This window comes from Triturus cristatus, chromosome 2_2, assembly GCF_964204655.1.
Source record: "Triturus cristatus chromosome 2_2, aTriCri1.1, whole genome shotgun sequence".
In the NCBI taxonomy this organism is placed as follows: domain Eukaryota; kingdom Metazoa; phylum Chordata; class Amphibia; order Caudata; family Salamandridae; genus Triturus; species Triturus cristatus.
The window spans coordinates 842901728-842922557 of record NC_140582.1 but is presented as its reverse complement, the minus strand read 5'-3'; the positions used below and the strand labels follow the sequence as shown (position 1 = coordinate 842922557).

Below are 20830 nucleotides of genomic sequence, written 5' to 3'. Positions count from 1 at the left end.
AAACTCCGTATGAGGGGACACGCTACGCATCAAACTCTCGCACCTGTGGGGGGGGGGTAGCGGGCGGGGAGCCCGGATGCCATGTTTTCCCAGTTCTTTTCTCTTCGTTTGTCCCCGGCACGTGCTGAGGATATTGGACAATGGTTGGCCTCTGGCACTGTTCCGTGGGGGGCTTAGGGGGCGGGGGTAGGGAAGGGGGTGGAGTTGCGCAGGGGAGGGGGGGGTACCGGTGTGCTGCCAGGGGAAGGTTATAACAGACGAGAGCTCTTTGGACGTTGTGCCCTCTGGTTGCGATGTTGCTGGCTTAATTTCTCATGGCCACTACTGGTCATTGCATGGCCGACACGCACTCCAAGGTCCCCTATGGCAATCCAGGTTCTCACTCTTAATGTCAAGGGTTTAAATAGCCCCATTAAGAAACGGGCTATTCTGAGCTATTTAGAAAACTCAGGGGCCTCGATTTGCCTGTTACAGGAAACACACCTGCTATCCAAGAACTGGCATAGAATGTGGTCTCGGGCGTTTTCCTACCAGTTCTTTTCTTCTATGCCAGATAAGAAGGGGGGTGGCCATACTGTTGTCGAGACACTTTCAGGGCGATTTTGGGGACAAATTGGTGGAGGTAAAGGGGCAGCTACTGGCCTATAGGGTCTGGGTCGGGGGTTTCCCAGTTATTGTGTGCTCCCTCTACTCTCCCAATGCTGGACAGGAGTCGTTCCTCATAGACTCCCTGTCTGAAATCCTTCGTCCCCACGACAGACACATTTTAATTGGGGGCGACCTCAATCTAGTTATGGACTCTAGACGAGATCGATCGGGTCAGCGCCGAGGGGACACAGGAGCGATCTCGAGTGGGGGACGGGACTGGTTGCGGAGCAGGGGCTGATAGATCTTTGGAGGGCGGCTCATCCCCATAGCACGCAGTACTCCTTTAATTCCCACGTACATCAGATGTACTCTCGGCTGTATCATTTTATAGGGTCGTCCGACCTTCACGCTCTGGTTCAGACCGCTGAAATCGTCCCGGCGGCTCTCTCTGACCACGACGCCGTGACTGTCACGCTGGACCTCCGCCCTTTGCATTGTCCGAAAGGGAGGTGGTGTCTTCGGGAATCCCTGCTTCAGCGTCCCGAAGTTGTCCAACAGGTGCGTAAATGCATCACTGACTATTTGATGACTAACGATCTCCCGGGCGTGTCCTTGACCGCGTTATGGGGGGCCACCAAGGCCGTAGTGTGCGGGGAGCTAATAGCTATTTCCGTGGCAGATAACAAAACCCGAAGAGAGAGGAATTGACGGCCAAAGTAGCAGAACTCGAAAGAGTTCACAGCCGTACCGGAGCCCCGAGAATGTGGCGGCAACTGAAATCTGCCCGGGCTCAGCTGGCTAGCCTGGACCTTGACAGGGTGGAGTACGCCGCCCTACGACTTAAACACTCCTACTATATCGGGGGCAATAAAACAGGGAAGCTTCTGGCGTGCAAACTTCGCGCCAGGACTCAACGTTCCAAAATCGCGGCCCTCAGCACTTCCGCCGGTGAGAGGGTTCAATCAATCAATCAGGGGTTGGTAAAGCGCACTACTCACCCGTGCGGGTCTCAAGGCGCTGAGAGGGGGGGGTGGTGGGGGGGGGGAGGGCAGCTCAGGTCAGTTGAAACAGCCAGGTCTTGATTGATCTTCTGAAAGCCAGCGGAGTTGGTGTGCGTCGTATTTCCAACGGGAGTGAGTTCCAGGCCGAGGCTGCGGTGTAGGAAAACGCCCTGCCTCCGGTTCTGCTTCGGCAGATGCGGGGGACTTCTGCCAGGGCGAGGTCGGCTGAGCGGAGGTTCCTCACGGGTGAGTGGAAACTCAATCTGTCGTTGAGGTACTTGGGCCCGATGTTGTTGAGTGCATTGTAGGCGTGTGTGAGTAGTTTGTAAGTGATTCTCTTCTCGACGGGGAGCCAGTGGAGTCTACGTAGGTGGGGGGTCATGTGTTTGTGGCGTGGCGTCTCTTGAGGGTTGAAGATGACGAGCGGATTGCAGAGGCCCTTCGGGAGTTCTATGCCACTTTGTATAGTAGAGACCCTACGGTTGACGGCTCGGGGGAGGCCTACCTCGGTCAGGCGGCGGTAACAGCACTGAATGCGTCTGGAGCTACTGCGTTGGATGCTCCTATTAGGGTGGAGGAGGTTGTGGGTGCGATATCCCGCCTCAAGCCTCTGAAATCCCCAGGGCCGGATGGGTTCTCGGCGGGTTTTTACAAAACCTTCTGCCAGCCCCTTGCGCTGATTTTAACCCGCCTTTTTAACTCCGAGGGACCGGGCTCCATCCCTGCGGATATGCTGGCAGCCGATATAGGGGTAATTCCCAAGCCGGGGAAGGATCCCACACAATGTGCAGCATATCGCCTGATCTCCCTTCTTAACCTGGACCTAAAGCTCTTTACGGGTGTTTTGGCTGCCGGATTGGGCCCCCGCCTACCGGGTATTATAGAACCGGACCAATCGGGTTTTATACCCAACAGGCAAAGTAGCGACAACACCAAGAGGTTAATGCACTTAATTGACAAGGCCCACTTTATGGATCTGGACGCTGTCTTGCTTTCAGTTGATGATGCTGAGAAAGCATGTGACAGGGTGGACTGGGGTTTTTTGGATAAGACCATGGCTCGCTTTGGCTTGGGGACTCGATTTAGGGCTTGGGTCGCGAGCTGTTACGATCAACCCACAGCGACAATCCGGGTCAATGGGGTCAGTTCCCGGCCGTTCGACATCCGGCGGGGCACGAGACAGGGGTGCCCTCTTTCGCCCCTGCTCTTCGCTATATATTGAACCTCTAGCGCAACGGATCAGGGATAACCCTGACATCTCTGGAATTCCCTTTGAGGTTGGGAACGCCATACGGTTAATTTGTACGCGGATGACATCTTGGCGACTCTTGACACCCCCCGTTGCTCCATTCCAGCATTTTTACAGGAACTGGCGGAATTTGGTAAAGTCTCGGGTTTTAAAGTTAATGTGGGGAAGTCCATGCTGCTGCTGCTGGGACTCAATGAGATTACTGCTGACACTGCGGTCGTGGGATTTGGGGACTTGCGCCCTCAGCCTGAAATCCCCTACCTAGGGATTACTCTGACCCCATCCACACCCCAAACAATTGCCCGTAATTACTCAGTCCTCCACTCTCAAGTCACTTGTGCTCTTCGCAAATTGCGGTCTTATCCCCTTTCACTACTTGGCAGCGTGGCGGCAGTCAAAATGTCCATCTTGCCTAAAATACTTTATATATTCCAGATGATCCCGGCAGTACCCCCCATGAGTCATATCCACTCTCTGCAACGAGAGCTGCTCAGTTTCATCTGGGCGGGGAGGCGCCCGAGGGTACGTAAAGATATTGCCTACCGTCCCCCGAACGAGGGAGGGTTGGGGATTCCCCATCTACTGACCTACTACAGAGCGGCGCAGCTCTGCTATCTTGTACAATGGAGTAGACCTGAGTTAGAGAAGAGGTGGTTATTTCAGGACAGAGCGATGGCAGGTCTCTCATTGTGGAAGATACCGTTCCTGCATCCGGTAGATAGACCGAAGTATCTTAATAGATCTCCCATCACGCGCTCGGTGGTGCGGACATGGGATGCAGTGGCGACCCAACGTCAACTTACATCTTTCCCCTCACCGCTGACGCCCCTATTTGACAATCCGGCCTTCCCTCAGGGATTTGACAAGAGGGGGTTTCCAGAATGGCGAGCCACGACCTGTAAATCTGCAGGCCACCTCTTCGATGTGGATGGGTTCCTCCCATACGCGGAGTTGACTAACTGGCACGGCATCCAGCGTCCCAAAAAGCTCCAATACTTCCAACTTTGCCATTGGTTACTTCACCCTAGTACGCGCCCGCTTGTGAATAGGCACCTTACGGCTTATGAGAAGTGGCTTTTGTCGAAGCACTCTGACTGACATTTGATTTCTGAATTATATCTCATGCTGCGTCCGCCAGCGGCCGCGGAGCGCTCGGCTGGGCAGCGGCGGTGGGAGACGGAGTTGGGGAGGAGCCTTTCACTAAAGGAGTGGCATCAGATCTATCATAGAGCGAACCATACTGCCAGGAACACAGCCAGCAAGGAACCAGCGGTTAAGGTTGCCCTTTACTGGCACCTGACCCCGGCTCGCCTCAATAAAATTAACCCGAATCGCAGCCCCACCTGTTGGAGAGGCTGTGATGAGGAGAGCACATTGACGCATCTCCTTTGGGACTGTAGGGAAGTGGTAGGTTATTGGACATCAGTCCTTGATGATATAGATACCTATTTTGACACGACCATACCCCATTTTCCTGTCTATTCTCTGCTAGGGTTACCCAATGCACTCACTTTCCTGTTGAATTCTATCCGGGGGAAACAAATGGGGCTAGCTTTGGGCACAGCAGTACAGCATATCTTATCGTTAAGGGGCACGCACACTCGCCCGACACATACTGGATGGCTACACAAACTGTGGTACATTATTGGTATGGAACGCATACACGCTAACTTGACCCACTCCTCGGACTCCTTCGTTAGTGTCTGGCGCCCCCTCTTGGCACTGCTGGCGACTGAATTTAATGAAGTCACATGCCCCATATACCTTTGTTTACTCCGCCTCACCGACATCTCATGCTCAACGAACACCGTTTAGGGGACACTCCATCTTCATGCCCACCAGAGGTGGCAGCACACTGGTAAAAGGGGGGGGGGGGTGGGAGGTTGGGGGAGTTGGGCTAGGGAGGGAGGGAGGGTGGGAGGTAGTAACGGGTGGGTTTAGTTAAGGTGCCGACGTCGATATTTCCCTTTTCAAGTCTGTTATACAACATGGGCCTCACACTGGACACTTTCCCTTGGTCGCATGGACATTGGTAGCCATCTTTGGTTAAGTATGCAAGGGACTAGTTGCATACCTTCAGTTGTGGGACATGTTGGGCGACGCAGGGGCATTGACGGGCTTGGGCGCATGTCACTTTACCTGCATTAAAACACTTAATAAAGTTATTAAAAAAATAAAATTGGTACCCTGCTTTCAAATTGCAATAAGGAGGTCATTACTGTTTTTAAACTTTAGCTATGCAAACCGATCAAGTTCCATGTAACAAATATTTAAAAATTCTCCTGTAGCTCGTTCTTTACACATATTACAGCATGGTAAGTGGGTTGTGTCCGATCTTTTATCTGAATGCACTTAGTGTTTTTTTCTTCATCTGTAGGTCCGGTTTGTAGACAGGTTTAGCTTTAGATATAGAGGGGCTTTGGTCCGTCCCTCTTCATCTTCTATTTAACTGTCATTCATAATGTGCTTCCTCTCTCACAGCATACAGCATGGGATAAGTGCATTCCACTTCAGCCATTGGCTCTATTGCAGTGTGAGTGCTGGCATTTTGCCTGATCACACTTACACTTTCCACATAAATTGAAGTGCACTTCAGTGAACGGGCTGGTTGCCACTGCTTACCTCTTTATCTTTTTATGATTTTTGTCATCTATCTGTGTTGGAACTATGTCTTAAGCCAATAGTACCCTCCATCAATAATGATCATATTTTCATTTGATGTTTGTTCAAATTAAAAAAGGTTTCTGGACTTGCTCTAAGTAAGCCCCCCCTTTTAAGAAGTTACATTTTTTTATTTGCAATTCTACTGTGTGCATATGTCCACCACGTTCAGGCGGCATGTTTTTTTCCTCAATTTTCGTGGCATATATACATGTAATATAAAATTATTTCACAAGCTCGGCAAAGCTAGCGATATTGGCTTTGCTCTCTTTTATTACTTTAATTGCAAATGGATTAAATGAAAAATTGGCAATTTCAATGTATCCCATGTAATGCTCAGTTAATCCAATGCAATATATCTACCTGATATGTTTTGTATTTTGATTTTCTCTTTGTTTTTTTCTTTATGATTAAAGTATTGAGTTTCTGACTCTAGTCACTAAGATTTAGGGAATCCTTTTATTCCTTTCCATTCCATTAAAAGTAATAGCTGGTGTTCGGAATATTTCAATTTAACGAATTTCCAAACTGGTGTTTGTTTTTCAGCTACGCTGCTGGTTGCAATAAATGAAATTCGCAAGAGTGCCCAGGTTAAAGGGCTGTCATTTTATCAATATGGTACGTATGATTTTTACATAGACCTGCACAGTCATTGAACATAATAAATTGATCAAATTAATTCAACGTATGTTTCAGTTGATCCATAAGTGTGAACATAAAGTATTGAGTATTTTGCACCTGTTCTCTGAAGTACACATTCTTGAGATGGCTGTTTTGGAAAGGTCTTCTTATTGTGCTTTAGGTGAAGATAATAATTATTTGGCATTACCTCAGTTTTGTTCTGTTTTAGGAAACAGGGTGGTACTCACTCTCCCTCTGTGTGCCTGTTTGCAGGGGAATTTGGAGATAGGGCCATTTTACAGAGCAAATATTTGGTTTCAGTTCACTTCGTCGATTGCTCAATGTTAATGTATGTACTAATTAAACATATTGACTTACAGTAGTGTACCTTGATATTTTTTTTCACATCCTGATGAAGTTAGAGTTTCTAATGAAGCCTGTTGGATTGACTTGATCCTTCTATGTGTTGGTAAACAGAAAATAAATCAATACTGAGAAAAAAATTCAATCGAATAACTCTCCAGAACATCTGTGGAGTTTAAATATGCTTTAAAGTATTAAGCCTTCACACATGTGAAACCTTATTAAATATAAATGGGTGACATTTGAAATGGAATATAACTGTTGTCTCACTTTGTTACTGGGGAGGTATCATTATTCTCTCCAAGAATGTACATGTTATTACAAAACTAGGTTTTTAAAAGCGTGTACTTGCATACAAAATGTTACTGATTAAAGCCAGTGGTGTGCAGAACTATTTTTTTTTCAGCGTCCATTCTACATTGTATCCAAAGAGGCACTGTGCCAAATGCATCTGTTATTGTTTTCCTGTGAGCTGTCTTTCTTGCTTCTTTTGGCCTGCGGTTTGATAACAAGAATTCTCACCGCTTTCCTTCTCTTGGTCAATTAAACCTTTTCACCACTGTCGGTGAATATTAGTTTAAAACAAAACTGTCATTTGTGAGACGCCATTTGTTCTTGCCTGCTTCTCAGGTGTCACCCCATGTTTAGGAATAGAGGTTAGATCTTGATAAAGACGAGTGCACTGTAGTAAAAAAGAATTGTCGTTTTGTACTTGCTGTATAATTGCATCGTAGCTGCCAAGGTTTGAGATTGCTATGTGTGACATTTTCATAGTTTGTGTGATTATGAGTGACATTTCAACGACTGAGTGACACTTTCTCTCTGAGCAAATTGAGACTCTCCTCTTCCTGGCATGTCTACCACGGTTGTCCTTGGACTACTTGTACTGACTGTTCCTGTGCTCCAGCGCTTGAAATTGAAAAATAGAAGTGCAGGTAATCTGCGTCATTTTTAGGTCTCGGCTAGCGATGGCTGCGCTTGCGCAGTCTCGCTCGCGAGACATAATGACTTGGGAGAAGAGGGGCTTGAACCCGCCCCTCTTCTTCCCTGTTCTCCATTGGCTGGCCTAGTAAATGCTGGCCAGCCATTGGAGAAGAGGTCCCGTCACTCTAATCCTGCCCCGTCCTTTTCGGATCGGGGGGCGTGTTTTTTGCGAGAAGTCTCAGGGAGGAGACAACAGCAAAACACGCCCCCCAATCCGAAAAGGACACTCCCTTTCTCCGAGGCATTTTCTGCTGTGCCTCGGAGAAAGGCGGTGGTGTCCCGGCGTTGCTCCCTCACCTGATCTCCTACTGTATGGCAGGAGCTCTGTGCTTGGCCGCTGAGGTGACGGACCCGCGTCATGGGCAGCGTCCGTGCTCATTCCGTAACCCGGAGTCTCCGCTCCGCTCTAAAACAGCAGGGCGTTAACAGGGAATTAAAGCAGGCGCGCTCCGTTCCCGATATACCCGCAGCACAAAGACATTCGCAGAAAAGCATTCCGACATACCTCCGGCGCATCTCTCATTCCGAGGTATTTCATGGACTTAGGTTTCTGAAAAGAGCAGGAGGGGGGTTTATCTCGGTGCCTCCCGGGTGACCCACGCGGAGGCCCCGGTCTGCTTCTGGTGCGATGAAAGTGTCCCGGATGGGCCGTCAATCTTTGGACATTCTGGGGAATGTGAAACGAAAAGGAAGCGCATCTTTTCCAGCTTCTGCTGATTGGCGTATTCCATTATGGGGTTTGCACCAGGGCACAAATAGAGAAAATACAGTTTGTGCTGTATTTTCTGCTGTGTGATTATCGAGTGCTCACAATGCAAGCTGAATGTGGCACCTATGTAGACTTGTTCAACGCATTTGAAAAGTGGAGCAAAATGAGTTTGCTTTGCTCCCTGTAAAACCAGAAGGAAATACCAGTTATCTCCATGTTTTGCGCTGGTATAAAATTGGATGCAATAATTTCCAGGGTTTTGACCAATTTTGCTTTATTTCTTAGTATTCAGGTTGTAAATATAGTGCAAATTAAGGTGGTATTCGCACCAAACTGATAGTCATTAGAAAGTATAGAATTCGAGGATGTACCGGGGTTTGCCCAAGCTACTGTCTGTACCCATGTTCCCCCAGGAGCGGGTACCTTCACCCCTTCCTTGCCCTTCCCCTCACACCTCCCCCTCGAAAATGGTTCCTGCTCCAGTGCCTCGTCATTGTGTCACACGCAGATGCGCCACGCCCCTTGCTGCCTCATGGCCTCCCACTTCCACCACCACACCCCCTCCCGCAGTCGACAGGAGATAAAGTCAAGATGAGTAGGGGAAAGCCATGGGAGGCGAGGAGAAGCGCTGCGGGGGGCCCCGGCCCGGGAGCCGGAGCAGCGGGCCTCTCCCCTGTGATGTTTGTTTATCCTCACACCTCTCCAGGCGGGATAGAGGGGGCAGGGAGGTATGTGCAGTGAGAACTAGCACTATTTCTTGATGTGGATAGATCAGCGGGATATACCATGTTTCCTGGCTGCGGGTGAGTTAAGCCTCAGATCTGCCACCCCGCACCGGTTCAAAGATAGCCTGTAGAACTGTAGGCGCGAAAGGACGGACTCTTTATTTTCTAGCCTCCATTTCTAGGAGGTTTATCGCTGTCTGTAACCAACCCTATGTTCTTTTAACGGCCGTGACACGGGTCATATGTGGTCTCAATGGGCGCTTTTAATAATGTAGGCTAACTCCCTGTCAGAGACTCCCTGACATTGTTGTGGGATTTAGCTCCATATCCATTTCAGAACTCTTACAATTCTGGCTTCTAATACTAGAGCTGTCCGACCCATCAGACTGGATCACCGATGTAATCCCTTGAAAGAGAGGAGGAAATAACTATTCAAACTGCAACCCGAGTTCATGATCAGCTGGTGCTATAGTTCCGCGGGTTAGGCGCCTGCTTCCGTTTTCTGTGTCTAATCTGCTGTAACTCTCGCGCTCCAAACTCGGACTGAGCCTGCCGATGAGATCAGCCTATCACATGCACACCACGTGTTTCAGTACTTCCAGCAGGGTGTTGTAGGTGCCTACTGTACAGATCTCCGTCTTCTATGCTGCTGAACGCCATAGGCTACTCAGTAAGGCAGATCAGTGGGTCGTGTGCCTGCTGCGGAAATCCATGAGACGCTCGCATATTACACATTGCACTACGTGTAGGATAGCTCAGTGTGTTAGACCCCTTCAGGGAGTTTGTGTACAGTCTAAAAACAAGCATTTACAATGCAACGGTCTCGGCATTGTTAAAGTTAGAGCTATTGGCATTGCTCATGACAATGCCGTTTCTTTAAATGTTTTAAAAACAAAGAACATAAACAAAAATAATGTCATGAGCAATGCCAATAGCTCTAACTTTACCAATGCCGAGAATATTGCATTGTAAATGCTTGTTTAAGAGTGCAGGTACTCACCCCCTCAAAAGTGCTGGTACTCAGTACCAGCCCATTTAAAGCATTGCTATGCTCTCCCTCAGTGAGAATGCCACCAGAGCCCTCCTCCACGGACACCCAAAACTGAGACAAAAACAGAGTTTGCAGCATGTGTGGGTGTTTCTCAGATGGATTCCATATATATGCCATCTCGTGTTGGGCTTGGAATGATATTCCCCACATTTGCGGCGCGAGTGGTGCAGCCAGGCAGGACTCTGAGGAGGCTGCCGGATGGGCTGTAACCGAGTTGCCTTGGCTCACCTAAGTGGCAAGTAAGTCGCATGTCAGTGAGTGGCAGCCGAATGTTAATTGAAATTTGCTTTTAAGCGCTTAGTGCGATCAGCTGCCTGACGGTCGGTATTACTAGCAAGTTCTACCCTGGCTCACTGAGGCTGCAAATAATAGAACTTCAGTGTGCAGCAGAACGGAGACAAAACAGGAAAATAAACATTTAATAGAGAGTCGGTGTTGTTTGTAGTGCATTGTTGTTTTCAGGGAGATGTATCAGAATTCACACACCAAAACCGAAATAGGTTCTTAAAAAAAAACATGGTTGTACCGTTTCAAGCCCAACACAAGATGGCATATACATGGAATCCACCTGAGCAACACCCACACCTGCTGCAAACTCTGTTGGGGCGCCTGGGGTAAGGTGCATGGTATTTAAAAAGTAGGACTTGTATATTTAATGTTCTACGTGTCCGGACAGTGAACACTCCCCACCAAAAAAAGTTGTTTTGTTCACTGTGGCAAGTCTGGCTCTCCCATAGGTTAACACTGGTTTAGACTATTACATTTAATAAGTGCTATATTCAGTTTCGGAATAGCTAGAAAAATGTTTCAAGGACTAATTTTAAAAGTCATTTAAACTCTAACTTAATGGTCAAGTGACATGTTATATTCGAAATGACAGTTTTAGGAAGTTGTCCTTTTCCTGCCTAACCAAAAGGCTTTCCTCCCAGTGTCCAACTGTCACTTAATCCCTGGTGCCTCCCTAGTGTTGAAATGTGTATTGTTCTCATGCAGTGGACAAAGGTCTGTGGGTGTGGGGAAGGGCGCCTCCTTCCTTGACAGGATGGCCTGGGGCTGTGCCCATCCTTCCTGAGCTTCAAAGGATGTGGTGTAATGTTATATGTTGATATGTAGAGCCCACTAGCACCCAGAAGGGTGTCATGGCACTGAGCAGGTGTGAATCTAGCCAAACCTTGGGCCGAGTGCGACAACTCAAAAAGCTAGGTATTCAGCTTCTTCTAAAATTCAAAAAGTAAGACGGATGCTCTTATGTGTAGTGGCAGGGCATTCCGCGCTTCAGGAGTGATGTAGGAGAAGGCTTGACTGCCAGATCTGGTTTTCCGTATGCGTGGGTTGTGTCCAAGTTGGAGTCTGGACAAACAGAGTTGTCTGGAAGGTTTTTGAAAGCAGATGGGATTGTTGAGGTATACTAGGCCACTGTTACATAGTGCCGTAAAAGTGTGGGAGAGTAATTTTAATTGTGCTGGTTTGTGTATGCGTAGCCAATGTAGCTCCTTCAGGTGTGGTGTGGGAAGTTGAGAGTGAGACTGACTGCCGGATACTGAATGGTTTGCAGCCTTCTGGTGAGTCTTTTGTTTGTCCAGTGATAGGGGGTGTTCTGTAGTCCAGCTTGCCTGTAGCCCAAAATGCCTTCCTTGTCACTGGCAGGTAAACTCACACCTAGGCCTGCCTCCCTTTCATCTCTAGTCAATCCAGTAAGAGGGGAAACATCCTTTAGCATATAGTCAGAACCACGACCTACCTTCGCCATGCAGTTACTGCCCGACTGTGGGCCAAGCTGTTGCACTGGTGTTGGATATTAAGTCCAACACCTTCCCTACTTTTGCATAGACTGGAGTTGGAATAGTAAATTATACTATTCCAAAGTCCAATGCCCCCCTGAAGCAAGTCATTGTAATGACTTGCAGGGTAAAGGAGCACGTGGTAACATCACATTTGGAGTAGCGACTGCATTGTAAAGGCATTGGTGGTAAATGTATGCAGGGTTCTGTCGTACATCCAGCACGAGGGGAGGTTCTGACCAAAACTGGTTAAGGGGATGAATAAAGGATTGCCCTCCACCCATAAAAGTTGCTCCCACAGGCATCTGTTTAGAACACTCCTGGGCCTGTGAAGAATCAAAAATCTGCTGTCTGAAGAATGTGAAGGAAGGCTGGACCTGCTTTCTTTGAACCCCGGACACCAGAAGTGATGGCAAGGGTCATTTGACTGATATCTTAAGCTACTGGGACCCAATATTCCAGATGCCTCTCTCCCTACAACTGCTCAGTTCCATCTGGACCTGCCTTGGAGCTACCTACTGCTCTCTGTTAAAGTTAGTCCTAACCCCCAAGTAGTGTCCCCCAGGGCTTGTGTTACAGTGTTCTCATGTCCCCAGGCTGCAAGAAGTGAGACATAGAAACTTTTTGCCAACTTTCTGCCTGGAGACGGGGATCACCACCAGTGCTGAAGCCGTTAAACTGCCGGTCACCCAGACTGCGGACAGAGAAGTGCTGTATCTTGGCAAATATTAGTCGGTTCAGAGATATGGGGAACGGCCCGGTAGCGTTCTGGCACAGATGATTCGACACCCTTATAGAAGGGCACACATCACAGAATTGCGCGCTTCCGATACTCAGACTCTCACCTCCACTACGGAGACTCGTAATGAGTTCTTAGACTATTTCTCGGCCCTATACACTACAAAAAGTAACTGCCGAGGAAGCATATTTCTCTTCCAGGGGATCCTCATCAATAGTCATAAGCACATGTGCGGGACCCCGGAAACATACAACATATATGTGGAAACATATATGTAGCTCTATATATATATATATATATATATATATATATATATATATATATATATATATATATATATATATATATATATATATATATGATTCAAAAGTTGGTCGCACTCTGCTCGTCACACCAGCAAGTTGCCCCAAGGAACTGTGGTAAATGTAGTGGCGACGGCGAGTACGCCTATGCCACGATGTATGTAGAAAAGTATGTGTATGCATTAGCCATCCCTGGACACGTGTTTCGAGGTAGTTGCCTCTCGTCAGCAGGGAGCAGGTCAGTGTAAAGGGGTGCCGCGTGGACTGCCAAAATGTAATTAAAACAGGTGAAGTACCTCTCATGGCGCGCAGGTGCAGGTCCAAGGCTCGTCAGCCCGTTGGCTCAAGGGAGCCGTAATAAATGATTCAAAAGTTGGTCGCACTCTGCTCGTCACACCAGCAAGTTGCCCCAAGGAACTGTGGTAAATGTAGTGGCGACGGCGAGTACGCCTATGCCACGATGTATGTAGAAAAGTATGTGTATGCATTAGCCATCCCTGGACACGTGTTTCGAGGTAGTTGCCTCTCGTCAGCAGGGAGCAGGTCAGTGTAAAGGGGTGCCGCGTGGACTGCCAAAATGTAATTAAAACAGGTGAAGTACCTCTCATGGCGCGCAGGTGCAGGTCCAAGGCTCGTCAGCCCGTTGGCTCAAGGGAGCCGTAATAAATGATTCAAAAGTTGGTCGCACTCTGCTCGTCACACCAGCAAGTTGCCCCAAGGAACTGTGGTAAATGTAGTGGCGACGGCGAGTACGCCTATGCCACGATGTATGTAGAAAAGTATGTGTATGCATTAGCCATCCCTGGACACGTGTTTCGAGGTAGTTGCCTCTCGTCAGCAGGGAGCAGGTCAGTGTAAAGGGGTGCCGCGTGGACTGCCAAAATGTAATTAAAACAGGTGAAGTACCTCTCATGGCGCGCAGGTGCAGGTCCAAGGCTCGTCAGCCCGTTGGCTCAAGGGAGCCGTAATAAATGATTCAAAAGTTGGTCGCACTCTGCTCGTCACACCAGCAAGTTGCCCCAAGGAACTGTGGTAAATGTAGTGGCGACGGCGAGTACGCCTATGCCACGATGTATGTAGAAAAGTATGTGTATGCATTAGCCATCCCTGGACACGTGTTTCGAGGTAGTTGCCTCTCGTCAGCAGGGAGCAGGTCAGTGTAAAGGGGTGCCGCGTGGACTGCCAAAATGTAATTAAAACAGGTGAAGTACCTCTCATGGCGCGCAGGTGCAGGTCCAAGGCTCGTCAGCCCGTTGGCTCAAGGGAGCCGTAATAAATGATTCAAAAGTTGGTCGCACTCTGCTCGTCACACCAGCAAGTTGCCCCAAGGAACTGTGGTAAATGTAGTGGCGACGGCGAGTACGCCTATGCCACGATGTATGTAGAAAAGTATGTGTATGCATTAGCCATCCCTGGACACGTGTTTCGAGGTAGTTGCCTCTCGTCAGCAGGGAGCAGGTCAGTGTAAAGGGGTGCCGCGTGGACTGCCAAAATGTAATTAAAACAGGTGAAGTACCTCTCATGGCGCGCAGGTGCAGGTCCAAGGCTCGTCAGCCCGTTGGCTCAAGGGAGCCGTAATAAATGATTCAAAAGTTGGTCGCACTCTGCTCGTCACACCAGCAAGTTGCCCCAAGGAACTGTGGTAAATGTAGTGGCGACGGCGAGTACGCCTATGCCACGATGTATGTAGAAAAGTATGTGTATGCATTAGCCATCCCTGGACACGTGTTTCGAGGTAGTTGCCTCTCGTCAGCAGGGAGCAGGTCAGTGTAAAGGGGTGCCGCGTGGACTGCCAAAATGTAATTAAAACAGGTGAAGTACCTCTCATGGCGCGCAGGTGCAGGTCCAAGGCTCGTCAGCCCGTTGGCTCAAGGGAGCCGTAATAAATGATTCAAAAGTTGGTCGCACTCTGCTCGTCACACCAGCAAGTTGCCCCAAGGAACTGTGGTAAATGTAGTGGCGAAGGCGAGTACGCCTATGCCACGATGTATGTAGAAAAGTATGTGTATGCATTAGCCATCCCTGGACACGTGTTTCGAGGTAGTTGCCTCTCGTCAGCAGGGAGCAGGTCAGTGTAAAGGGGTGCCGCGTGGACTGCCAAAATGTAATTAAAACAGGTGAAGTACCTCTCATGGCGCGCAGGTGCAGGTCCAAGGCTCGTCAGCCCGTTGGCTCAAGGGAGCCGTAATAAATGATTCAAAAGTTGGTCGCACTCTGCTCGTCACACCAGCAAGTTGCCCCAAGGAACTGTGGTAAATGTAGTGGCGACGGCGAGTACGCCTATGCCACGATGTATGTAGAAAAGTATGTGTATGCATTAGCCATCCCTGGACACGTGTTTCGAGGTAGTTGCCTCTCGTCAGCAGGGAGCAGGTCAGTGTAAAGGGGTGCCGCGTGGACTGCCAAAATGTAATTAAAACAGGTGAAGTACCTCTCATGGCGCGCAGGTGCAGGTCCAAGGCTCGTCAGCCCGTTGGCTCAAGGGAGCCGTAATAAATGATTCAAAAGTTGGTCGCACTCTGCTCGTCACACCAGCAAGTTGCCCCAAGGAACTGTGGTAAATGTAGTGGCGACGGCGAGTACGCCTATGCCACGATGTATGTAGAAAAGTATGTGTATGCATTAGCCATCCCTGGACACGTGTTTCGAGGTAGTTGCCTCTCGTCAGCAGGGAGCAGGTCAGTGTAAAGGGGTGCCGCGTGGACTGCCAAAATGTAATTAAAACAGGTGAAGTACCTCTCATGGCGCGCAGGTGCAGGTCCAAGGCTCGTCAGCCCGTTGGCTCAAGGGAGCCGTAATAAATGATTCAAAAGTTGGTCGCACTCTGCTCGTCACACCAGCAAGTTGCCCCAAGGAACTGTGGTAAATGTAGTGGCGACGGCGAGTACGCCTATGCCACGATGTATGTAGAAAAGTATGTGTATGCATTAGCCATCCCTGGACACGTGTTTCGAGGTAGTTGCCTCTCGTCAGCAGGGAGCAGGTCAGTGTAAAGGGGTGCCGCGTGGACTGCCAAAATGTAATTAAAACAGGTGAAGTACCTCTCATGGCGCGCAGGTGCAGGTCCAAGGCTCGTCAGCCCGTTGGCTCAAGGGAGCCGTAATAAATGATTCAAAAGTTGGTCGCACTCTGCTCGTCACACCAGCAAGTTGCCCCAAGGAACTGTGGTAAATGTAGTGGCGACGGCGAGTACGCCTATGCCACGATGTATGTAGAAAAGTATGTGTATGCATTAGCCATCCCTGGACACGTGTTTCGAGGTAGTTGCCTCTCGTCAGCAGGGAGCAGGTCAGTGTAAAGGGGTGCCGCGTGGACTGCCAAAATGTAATTAAAACAGGTGAAGTACCTCTCATGGCGCGCAGGTGCAGGTCCAAGGCTCGTCAGCCCGTTGGCTCAAGGGAGCCGTAATAAATGATTCAAAAGTTGGTCGCACTCTGCTCGTCACACCAGCAAGTTGCCCCAAGGAACTGTGGTAAATGTAGTGGCGACGGCGAGTACGCCTATGCCACGATGTATGTAGAAAAGTATGTGTATGCATTAGCCATCCCTGGACACGTGTTTCGAGGTAGTTGCCTCTCGTCAGCAGGGAGCAGGTCAGTGTAAAGGGGTGCCGCGTGGACTGCCAAAATGTAATTAAAACAGGTGAAGTACCTCTCATGGCGCGCAGGTGCAGGTCCAAGGCTCGTCAGCCCGTTGGCTCAAGGGAGCCGTAATAAATGATTCAAAAGTTGGTCGCACTCTGCTCGTCACACCAGCAAGTTGCCCCAAGGAACTGTGGTAAATGTAGTGGCGACGGCGAGTACGCCTATGCCACGATGTATGTAGAAAAGTATGTGTATGCATTAGCCATCCCTGGACACGTGTTTCGAGGTAGTTGCCTCTCGTCAGCAGGGAGCAGGTCAGTGTAAAGGGGTGCCGCGTGGACTGCCAAAATGTAATTAAAACAGGTGAAGTACCTCTCATGGCGCGCAGGTGCAGGTCCAAGGCTCGTCAGCCCGTTGGCTCAAGGGAGCCGTAATAAATGATTCAAAAGTTGGTCGCACTCTGCTCGTCACACCAGCAAGTTGCCCCAAGGAACTGTGGTAAATGTAGTGGCGAAGGCGAGTACGCCTATGCCACGATGTATGTAGAAAAGTATGTGTATGCATTAGCCATCCCTGGACACGTGTTTCGAGGTAGTTGCCTCTCGTCAGCAGGGAGCAGGTCAGTGTAAAGGGGTGCCGCGTGGACTGCCAAAATGTAATTAAAACAGGTGAAGTACCTCTCATGGCGCGCAGGTGCAGGTCCAAGGCTCGTCAGCCCGTTGGCTCAAGGGAGCCGTAATAAATGATTCAAAAGTTGGTCGCACTCTGCTCGTCACACCAGCAAGTTGCCCCAAGGAACTGTGGTAAATGTAGTGGCGACGGCGAGTACGCCTATGCCACGATGTATGTAGAAAAGTATGTGTATGCATTAGCCATCCCTGGACACGTGTTTCGAGGTAGTTGCCTCTCGTCAGCAGGGAGCAGGTCAGTGTAAAGGGGTGCCGCGTGGACTGCCAAAATGTAATTAAAACAGGTGAAGTACCTCTCATGGCGCGCAGGTGCAGGTCCAAGGCTCGTCAGCCCGTTGGCTCAAGGGAGCCGTAATAAATGATTCAAAAGTTGGTCGCACTCTGCTCGTCACACCAGCAAGTTGCCCCAAGGAACTGTGGTAAATGTAGTGGCGACGGCGAGTACGCCTATGCCACGATGTATGTAGAAAAGTATGTGTATGCATTAGCCATCCCTGGACACGTGTTTCGAGGTAGTTGCCTCTCGTCAGCAGGGAGCAGGTCAGTGTAAAGGGGTGCCGCGTGGACTGCCAAAATGTAATTAAAACAGGTGAAGTACCTCTCATGGCGCGCAGGTGCAGGTCCAAGGCTCGTCAGCCCGTTGGCTCAAGGGAGCCGTAATAAATGATTCAAAAGTTGGTCGCACTCTGCTCGTCACACCAGCAAGTTGCCCCAAGGAACTGTGGTAAATGTAGTGGCGACGGTGAGTACGCCTATGCCACGATGTATGTAGAAAAGTATGTGTATGCATTAGCCATCCCTGGACACGTGTTTCGAGGTAGTTGCCTCTCGTCAGCAGGGAGCAGGTCAGTGTAAAGGGGTGCCGCGTGGACTGCCAAAATGTAATTAAAACAGGTGAGGGGCTAGCGGTGTGCGCTCCATTGCGATTGTTTCTAAAAATGGCTCCCTCGAGCTTCGAGCTGACGAGCTCCTGGACGACGCACCTGCGTGCCTGTGCGGGCACTGAGGCCTTTGACGGTTGCTTGGCGGCCCTCTCTTCCACCCCTAACTATTTTCTCTACTGATGAGGGAACTTATCCTGAAACCCGAGCCATGTCTCGGGCGATATTTTAAAACCCGGGACATGTATCGGGTCTAGAGATCATCAGTCCAACAAGTACTTACTTGCACCCACTGGGGTGAACCACTCAAGAACTTCATGTACCAGCTTCCCTTGGGGCGACCCGGAGGAGGGGCTAGCGGTGTGCGCTCCATTGCGATTGTTTCTAAAAATGGCTCCCTCGAGCTTCGAGCTGACGAGCTCCTGGACGACGCACCTGCGTGCCTGTGCGGGCACTGAGGCCTTTGACGGTTGCTTGGCGGCCCTCTCTTCCACCCCTAACTATTTTCTCTACTGATGAGGGAACTTATCCTGAAACCCGAGCCATGTCTCGGGCGATATTTTAAAACCCGGGACATGTATCGGGTCTAGAGATCATCAGTCCAACAAGTACTTACTTGCACCCACTGGGGTGAACCACTCAAGAACTTCATGTACCAGCTTCCCTTGGGGCGACCCGGAGGAGGGGCTAGCGGTGTGCGCTCCATTGCGATTGTTTCTAAAAATGGCTCCCTCGAGCTTCGAGCTGACGAGCTCCTGGACGACGCACCTGCGTGCCTGTGCGGGCACTGAGGCCTTTGACGGTTGCTTGGCGGCCCTCTCTTCCACCCCTAACTATTTTCTCTACTGATGAGGGAACTTATCCTGAAACCCGAGCCATGTCTCGGGCGATATTTTAAAACCCGGGACATGTATCGGGTCTAGAGATCATCAGTCCAACAAGTACTTACTTGCACCCACTGGGGTGAACCACTCAAGAACTTCATGTACCAGCTTCCCTTGGGGCGACCCGGAGGAGGGGCTAGCGGTGTGCGCTCCATTGCGATTGTTTCTATATATATATATATGTATAAAAACACAATGCAGCCTTCCATAGCAATGCTGAACAATGTTGTAAGAAACTCCCCTGTATTTAAATACATTCCAATAAAAGCAGGGAGAAAATGCACATATGAAAAACTGCTTTAATAAACAGCAGAAATCACCATCTAACAAGGAAGAATGAGAAAACATTGTCAGCACATATGCTGCATTGCAGAAAAACCTCACTGTAGAAAGCTGAAAAGCTAACCCACAGAAACACACACATAAACTGGCACCGTGCCTTTAAGGCAGCCATGACCCCTAGCTTCCCATCATGCCTCAGGGGTGACAGGTCAGTTGTTCTTTTCCGGCTCCTTCTGTCAGGACCCTGGTTACTTCAGCTCTAACTTTTTTCTGATTTCTGTCAGAAAATATTTCTCTTTTTTTGTCTAAAGTTATTTACTTTGACGTCTTTTGGTGTTTGAAGTATATCTCTGCTATTTTTAAGAGAGTTGAGCATTATTTTTCACTTCAAAATGCCCTCTCTTTTTGACCCTTGCCCTGCCTGTGGCAAGAAGAAGGCTAAAACGGACTCCCGCCCTTTCTGTATTCTCTGCCTTCCTGCTGATCATAATTCTAAGACCTGTCAGCATTGCCAGCTACTGTCCAATAGAACTCTTAAGGACAGAGAGAGGATTCACCTCTATGGGCTGGCTGCGAAGAAGAAATCTCCTTCAAGAGGCAGGTCTCCGATGAAGAGGAAAGAGAGAGCCACTACTCCATTTAGAAGTAAGGTTCCAATCTGCTCTCCATCGGCGTCGGGCTCGGCGCCGCAAATTCCTTCATCGACAACAGAAACCTCGACGAGAAGAGCATCGACGTCGGGCTCGCGTCGAGAGAACACCGGTCGTCGACGAAGAGAACAGGTACGTCGGAACCTCCGCCGTCATCAACCCGGCGACGAACGGTGTCGAGGAGTAGATCTCCGTTGGTGTGGGCTCGCCCACCGTCGAGGCATGGGTTTCCGTCGCCGGCGAGGCGGCGTTCGACGACGAGACATGTTCCACCGTCGCAGGGTCACCAGCGATCGGCGTCGAGGCAGGCGTCTCCGATGTCAACCAGGCGACGGTCGATGGCGAGACAGGCCTCGTCACAAGAGGCAACGCAATAATCACCTCCATCGTCGTCCAAGCGACGTTCGACGTCGAAGGCCAGATCTTCGTCGACGTCGAAGAAACATTCGTCGTCGAGGCCCAATGTGAAATACACCAGACGTCATGAGACGGCGATCTCCGTCGGCGGCGAGAAGTGCCCTGATCTCTCCTCCACTGACTTCCAACAGACGGTCAGCGTCGAGAGAGAGATCAAACAGGCATCAGGAAGCGACGTCGAGAAGGATTTCTCCGTCCACTCATTCTTCGTTGAGGTCTCCCACATGCTCAACGTCGAAGGTGCATTCTGTATGTTCCAAGGGTTCGACATCACATCATACAACGTCGAAGGTGAGATCGACGTCGAGGAGACGATCATGATCAAGGAACTCACCAGTGATGGTGACACAGAGCCGGTCGATGTCGAGGCATTCTCCATCGACGTCACATCGCTCATCAAGACGCCGATCTCGCTCCAGAAGTCACAGAGAGTCCTCTCACTCTATCTGGAGCTCACTCCGGACAATTGTGACGTCACACAATTCTTCTGTTCATTCACCTGAGCCTCCAAGGTCACCTAGAGGCTTGCCAAGGAGACGGCGATCTCCTTCAATTCATCTTTCATCCAGATGGCTCCAACCTCTTCATCATCTGCAAACAGTACCAACGGGTCACGCCCAACGACCTATGGACTATTCCAGTCCTCTGCACAGATCACCCTTACAACGT

At 49.6% G+C, this 20830-nt stretch overlaps 1 protein-coding gene across 4 annotated transcripts in view; it reads left to right on the top strand.

Annotated features, from left to right (window-relative positions):
• The window catches only part of SLC30A9 (solute carrier family 30 member 9), an 800207-nt gene that overhangs the window by 426051 nt on the left and 353326 nt on the right, over window positions 1-20830 (top strand). For all 4 annotated transcript variants that reach the window (XR_014978192.1, XR_014978191.1, XM_085642175.1 and 1 more), the window contains exon 13: window positions 6046-6117. Coding sequence is in view for 2 of the 4 variants with exons in the window: in XM_085642175.1 (XP_085498301.1) it covers window positions 6046-6117 (72 nt within the window). In the remaining 2 variants the exon portion in view is untranslated. The remainder of the gene's footprint in view (window positions 1-6045; window positions 6118-20830) is intronic.